The sequence below is a fragment of the Fragaria vesca genome, linkage group LG5 (assembly GCF_000184155.1).
Source record: "Fragaria vesca subsp. vesca linkage group LG5, FraVesHawaii_1.0, whole genome shotgun sequence".
NCBI classification, from domain to species: domain Eukaryota; kingdom Viridiplantae; phylum Streptophyta; class Magnoliopsida; order Rosales; family Rosaceae; genus Fragaria; species Fragaria vesca.
The window spans coordinates 24100669-24108417 of NC_020495.1; the positions used below are offsets into that span (position 1 = coordinate 24100669).

The 7749-nt window shown below is 37.5% G+C and overlaps 1 protein-coding gene across 1 annotated transcript in view; it reads right to left on the bottom strand.

Moving 5' to 3' along the window:
* Positions 1-1796, bottom strand: part of LOC101291930 (disease resistance protein RPH8A-like) — an 8611-nt gene extending 6815 nt beyond the window's left edge. The window contains exon 1 of the mRNA XM_004301726.1: positions 982-1796. Coding sequence (XP_004301774.1) covers positions 982-1634 — 653 coding nt within the window. The 5' untranslated portion in view covers positions 1635-1796. The remainder of the gene's footprint in view (positions 1-981) is intronic.
* Between the last annotated feature and the right edge of the window lie 5953 nt (positions 1797-7749).

The following is a 7749-nucleotide window of genomic DNA, read 5'->3' on the forward strand; positions in this document are numbered from 1 at the left end:
TCAAAGTGCCCAAACTATTACATATATCTGTTTTCCTACTCTTAACAAGAGTTTGAGTACCGGCTAATCAAAAATATAAGTTTTGGTCGGAGGAGATAAGAGCGTTTCCGTTTGGAAAATATGCACAATTTATGTTGACCACTTATTTACAACCTTAGACGACATATAATCGCCGTCTCACATTGAAGAAAAGCGAGGGAAAATTCCGGCGCCCAAATTCAAATATTTCAGGTCCAGACGACCTTTTTATGTTGTGCGATGAGTACATTAAGGTTAGCGCCCTCTCCCAAACTCAAATGAATTGAATATTTCAAGTTCATACAGACGACATATTAACCTCGTCTGATGAATAGATTAATAGGTTGAGCCCTCTTTCAAACTTATATATCAGGTTTCCATAGACAACATTTATATGTTGTCTTATTAAATACAATAAAAGGTGACCAAACTCAATATTTAATTATAAATTGAGTATTTTAGAGTCAGAGAGACCACTTTCATATGTCGTCTGAAGTTATACATTACAAGGTTCGTACGCTCAATTTTATGGGTTTGTTAGACGTCATTTGTTTGTCGTCTGAATAAATGAATTTAAGGGTTCAAAATGGAGGTATAAATCAAAGATTTATGGTTGTGTCAGACGACATTAATATGTTGTTGGATGAAGTACATAAAAAGGGGATTAAAAGTAGATTTCGCATTCTTTCACAAACAACTTTTATATGTTGTTCAACGTATTACCATAAAGTTGCTAAATGTTGCTTTTTTACACTGCATATATATGTCGTCTGAAATTTTGCATATCAAAGACAAATTGAGCAACATTCAGAAGTATGAAGAGAGCATGGCACTCATACGACTTATACTTTACAAATGTCGTCTGAAGGGTCGAAAAATTAATCAGACGACACAAACTCAAAATCGTCCAAAATATGTCATCTGAAAAGTGTCGTCTGATGATGTATATGGCCTAGTGTATCATCAAGAACAACCAGATACCTCTTATCGCGCAGGAACTTGTGTAGCATTTCAACCATCTTCTTCTCTTCTACTTTCTCTAAATCAACTGTATCGTGAGGACAACGTACATCTTCAATGATTTTTTGTAGAATTTCTCTTCTTTTGTACTCTTGAGATACATAAACAAAGGATCTACAAGCAAATTGTTTTCCAAGTTGAGGGTGATGGTACAACTTCTTTGCCAGAGTGGTCTTGCCCAATCCTCCCATTCCCACAATAGAAACTACACAACGGCTCCTGTCCATTGAAGACAATTGTGTTATCAACGCCGTGGTGTCGTCAACAAGGTCAACCAAATCATCTTCCTGCACGTTCGGTGATGGGTGTCTCCAGCACTGCAACCTTTTATCTCTTAAATTCACTGCTTCACCTCCGTCCTGATTGTTGCCACTTATGCCGAAGCTTTCCTTTTGTTTTGAGATAACGTCCATCCTGGCCTCGATGTCTTCAATTTTTCTTCGGATTTTCCTAAGATGAATTGGCTGAAGGACTTTTCTCCATGAAGTTCGTCCTGCTGCCTCACTGATGTAAGTTTCTATAAGCACTTCAGCATCGAATGCGACTTCTCTTATTTGTGACTTCCAAGCCTGAAATCTTTCTGATTTCTCTTGCATCCTTGAGGAAACCTTGCATCCAACTCAATTTGCCTCTGAGACGCTGAACTTTCTTATTCACACCTTTTAGCAGAACTGCTTCTTCAACTAACCAACTTGTGAGCATTTTCGCAGCAGGCGAAACAAAATATTCCGTCATGCTCGCTTCTCCGATCAGTCACCTTTCCTTCTTTTTCTTTCTGTTTTTTTTTTTTTGTCTCGTTTTGTTCTGGATATTAGAACTGGGTATAGAGCTTCAAGCGATGTAGGTTGCTGTTTTGAGGATACAACAGGGCAGCTATTCAAATACTTTATTGTGGAAGGAAGACGGAATATACATTCAGAACTTAATTAAAAGAACAACCACTACAGTTGCCAAGGACTTTCTTAGATAAATTGCAATTTGTCAGGTCCAATAAAGAGCGAAAGGGATATCCTCTCGGAATATATAATCCTCTATAAGATATCGTAATTTATTCCAAGGCGACTGGTTCTTCTCCATTTTTATGGTTAACATAGGTTTATAGGTTTTTATTCTGGTAAGTCAACTGGTTCGTTGTTCGGGCACTATCATAACAGTTCATGAGACTTGGACTAAACACTTAACAATATATAGAAACCCTTCTAGTGAGGACCCTTAAGTTGAGGACTTAATGAGGACTTTTCGGCTTATCCCACCTTTCGATCTTATATCTACATCTTGACCGTTTAATTTTTTGGTATTTATGAGTAGATCATTTCTTCAAATTTTTAGCTATATTGAAAATTGTTAAGACATTCATAAGTGTGATTTCTAATTATGAACTTGAACGGTTCATATTTGACAGATTTGGTTCATCCATTAATTTGATCTAGTTTGTTATCTTAACGAACATCAATTTGGGTGAAAATTTGTAGAAATGATCTACTCATATAAACCTAAAAATTGAACGGATAAGATGTTAAGATGTGATCGAAAATTAGGTCTTTTAAACCATAAATCGAAAAGTTCTCACCAAGTCCTCAATTTAAGGATCTTCACTAGAAGGGCACAATATATAGCACATATGATTTGGTCTTCGGTTCATATTTAATCTCAAGATTCCTCTGTGTGTTATAATATAAAGTGAAAAGGATTTGAGAGTGGTGAGGTGTTATATTCATCTCGGTTACACATTAATGGTGGTGACATGAATAACCATATTTACAACACTTCCCTTTGGATATTTCATGTTAATGTGTTGGTCTTCCTTTGCTTTTGCCTTTAAAAGCTTGGAGCTTCATGAAGTCTTCCCATTTAGAATTTATAAGTAGGTATTGTATCTACGAGAGGAATACACTAAGGTTGCTACATCAAAACCTTGCCACAGTAAACCTAGTGGGAAAAAAACTCGTACATGGTCAAAGGGAAAATATAAGCAAATATGTATATGTCGAATCAACTCATCTTCAAGATGTAGTGAGTGGGGTGATCATGCCAAAGATGTGCCTCGTTAGAACCTTGCTAGGAAACAAAACCTAGTGGGACAAAATAAACCTGGGCGAAAGACAAAAAGAGTACACGATGGTCAAGTGGGTATATTTCAAAATACTCCTCCTAATTTAGACTCCCCCTAAAAATTACATGTTAGGTAATTCAGATAATTTACGTAGGCTGATACCTTCTATATGTTTCTTGAATGTAGACTTTGGTAATTACTTAGGTGAAGAGGTCTGCACGATTGTCTTCAGATTGAACTTGTTTGACTTCAATCTTTTGATGCTCTTGTTGTTGCTCATGATTGAAGAAGAACTTCTATGAAATGTGTTTGGTGTTGTCTCCTTTGATGAATCCTGTCTTTATTTGCTCGATGCAAGCAGCATTATCTTCGTGGATAGTGGTTGGTTAATCAATGGCGGAATGCAGTCCACATGCGCTTCTAACATGCTTTGTGATGGCTCTCAACCATACACATTCATGTACTGTTACATAAAAAGCTATGATCTCAACATGATTCGAAGAAGTAACAACAAGGGTCTTTTTAGTAGACCTCCAAGAAATTGCAGTATTCCCAATGGTAAAGACATAACCAGCTTAGGAACGCGCCTTGTGCGGGTCAGATAGATAGCCTGCATCAGTATATCCAACAAGGTGTGCATCATACTGAGAATCAAGGGGGCTTGATCCATTCTTGGATGCGTAGGGATACACTACCAGGACAAGCACTTTAGCCGACGAAAAAGTTTCGTCGGCCTGTTAGCTTAATTCGTCGGCTAAGATCTTACCCGACGAGCCTTCGTCGGCTATAGTTTTGTTGGGAAAGAGGCGTCGGCGATGACTTTAGCCAACGAAACTAGAAAACGTCATCGGCTATTGTCCCAATATTTAGCTGACGACAGAAGACGTCGTCGACCATAGTCTGAGACTTTAGCCGACGAAACATTTAAGATATTCGTCGGCTAAAGTATGTAATAAAAAATTAAAAAATAACTATAGCCGACGAAATATAGTCTGTTTCGTCGGCTGTAGAAGTGTTTAGCCGACGAAACATACCATAATTCGTCGGCTAAACCTTATAAAAAATTAAAAAATACTATAGCCGACAAATATCTTCGGCTAAAGTATTTAAATATCGTCGGCTAAAGTTGCTGGTTTTTGAAAAAAAAAACTGCAGAAACTTTCGGCCACCTCCAATCACCACCAAAATTTGACAGAATCTTCCTCTCAACATTTCGAACAACTTTCTTGAAGAAGTCGAAGCCCAATTCTAAGCCTAATTAAACAGGTCAATTGAATCAAAATATAAAAATCCTAAATTTTAAACACTAAAAACTACAAATCTTCAATTCTCCTCATACACACACCGAATCGAGCTACCAAATTCTAGGGGAATGTAGTACTAATCAAACTCAACGTATCCATATATAGAACTCACCAAATGGTGACCTGAGGAAGGAGAAATTCGATCAACACCGAATCCGAATCGGCGGAGTTTTGGAGCTCTATTTATCTCTCACGGCGGCGCCACTCGATGCACCACCTGTCCAGCAATGAAGTAGAGACGAAGGTGAAGCTTTTGGGACAAGTGTGGCGGTCTCCGGTGGCTTGACGGCAGAGCTAGGCCGAGAAGAAAATCCGGCAGGCGAAACAATAACTTTTTTTGATTTTCTGACTTCTTACCATCCACCTCCGGTAAAACTCCTATATAAAGAACTTTACCTGAAGAATTGTTTATTTTCGTTGGCTAAACTCTTTTGAAATTTTGAAAATTTTGGTTGACAATAGCCGACGAAATCATATATTTTCGTCTGTTTAAGTCATTTGAAAATTTTCCCCCAAATTTGGTTTGCCGCCAAATTTTTTTTGACTTTAGCCGACGACTTTTCATATATTTTCGTCGGCTAAAGTGCTTTGAAAATTTTCCTCCAAATTTGGTTTATCGCCAAAAAAATTTTGACCTTAGCCAACGACTTTTTTAATATCTCGTCGGCTAAAGTCTATAAATTCACGAAAACGCTCATATCTCCCTCTATATTACTAGTTTGGTCAAACCTTCCACACGAAAAACTTTCACGTAGATGAGACGCAACTGTCTATATAAAAATTTTGAGACATTTACCTTCCGACGATAGAGCTCCCAATAGGGAATAATAACGGTAAATAGGGTTGACCGCTACTATCGGCACCGAGACGTTACCCGATTTACGTAATTTTTGAACCATAGCCGTATTTCACCATTCTGAACACATCTTATTTCACGAGATTTTTGATAATTTTGCTTCCTATGTAGAGTTGGTTCACAAAGTTGTATAACTTACTAAACAAGTTATACAACATTAGTAGACACGTTGTGATTCCGATGACTAAAATTCACAAACCAAAATTCGACCGTCAGATATGATCATTATGACGAAAGATGTCTATGGTAAAAAATTCAACTGGATCTGACAACGTTAAAGGCTCGATCGAAATGGTCAACCCTAATCCATTGTCACTTATCACACGAAAACGCTGATATCTCCCTCTATATTACATATTTTGGTCAAACCTTCCACATGAAAAACTATCATGTAGATGAGACGTAACTTTCCATATAAAAATTTTGAGACATTTACCTTTCGACGATAGGGCTCCCCATAGGGAATAATAATGGTAAATAGAGTTGACCGCTACTATCGGCACCAAGACGTTATCCGGTTTACGTGATTTTTGAACCATAGTCGTATTTCACCATTCTAAACACATCTTATTTCACAATATTTTTGATAATTTTGCTTCCTATGTAGAGTTGGTTCACAAAAAAGTTATATAACATTAGTAGACACGTGATTCCGATGACTAAAATTCACAAACCAAAATTCGACCATTAGATATGATCATTATGACGAAAGATGTCTATGGTAAAAATTCAACTGGATCCGACAACGTTAAGGGCTCGATCGAAACGGTCAACTCTAATCGGAAATAAAAAAACTGCATTTTGAAGCCCTAAACGGACTCGGATGGCCAAAAAGGCCCATATGTCATGAAAGAGCCATGAGTTTGACTCGTAGGGCCGTTACGCTTCCGGAAAGGTATCACAATAGTCAATCAGACACCGAACGCCAAATCTGCAGCATTCCGGGTTTCAACTGTTCTACATCAGAGACGTTACCCGATTTACGTGATTTTTGAACCATAACCGTATTTCACCATTCTGAACACATCTTATTTCACGAGATTTTTGTTAATTTTCCTTCTATGTAGAGTTGGTTCACAAAGTTGTGTATTTGTTTAAAACCTACTAAGCAAGTTATACAACATTTTATTGTTTTTCTTTTAGCCGACAAGTAAGATTTTTGGTCGACGAAGGAAAACTTTGGCCGATGAAAAAAAAATTTCGTCGGCTAAAGTATAGTATAGCCGATGAAAAAATTTCTTTAGCTGACGAAATTTTTTTTCATCGGCTACAGTTGACCATAGCCGACGAAAATTTAAATTACCTGACGAACGAAAAGTTCGTCGGCTAACGTGGACTTTAGCTGACGAAAAAATAATTCATCGGCCTGGTTTTTTTATTTTCGTCGGCTAAAGCCTTTATTCTGGTAGTGATATAATAAATCCATATATGTCGTACCTCTAAGGTAGCGAAAGATGTTTTTTACACCATTCCAGTGTTGATTTGTTGGAGCGGAGTTATATCGAGCTAGCAAGTTCACAACAAAAGAAATGTCTTGTCTAGTGCATTGGGTCAAGTACAACGTACAATGCACCTATGGCACTTAGGTATGGTACTTCAAGTGCCAATATCTCTCCATTATCATTTGTAGGACAAAACGAGTCTTTCTTAGGGTCCAGACTTCGGATGATCATGGGCGTGCTTGAAGGCTTTGCTTTGCTTTATCCTCATTAAAGCATCTTAACATCTTTTGGATTCAGTTTGATTGATGAAGCAAAATGCCTTTAGCACGGTGCTCGAGTTCTAAGCCTAGGCAATAATTTGTTCTCCCAAGATCTTTCATCTCGAATTATGACTTCAGATGCTTGGTGGTTTTCTTAATCTTTTCTGGAGTACCAATCAGGTTCATGTCATCGACATAGACCGCTACTATTGCAAATCGAGAAATTATTTTCCTAATAAACACACATAAGCATAGTTCGTTATTCATATATCCCAACCTGATCAAATATTCACTTAAACGGTTATACCACATTCGTTTGATTCAATCCATAAAGTGAACGCCTTAAACGAATTGAGTCTGTGGTCTAAAACTATTTTCATCAGGTATCTTGAGGCTTTTAAGAACTTTTATGTAAATCTTTGTATCAAGATCCCCATAGAGATAAGCTATGACTACATCCATTAGCTGCATACTCAATTTTTCGAGAACTACCAAACTAATAAGGTAGCGGAACATTATAATATTCATTATGGAGGAATATGTCTCCTTGTAATCAATCCCAAGGTGTTGAGAAAGTCCTTGCACCAATAGACTAGCCTTGTATCTCACAATCTCGTTTTTCTCATTACGCTTCCTTACAGATACACATTTAAATCCTACAGGTTTAACATTGGGAGGTGTGGGAGCAACAGGTCCAAACACCTTTCTCTTTGTCAAGGAATCTAATTCAACCTGGATTGCTTTTTTCCATTTTGGCCAGTCATCTCTACGTTGACATTCATCAACGAAGCGAGGT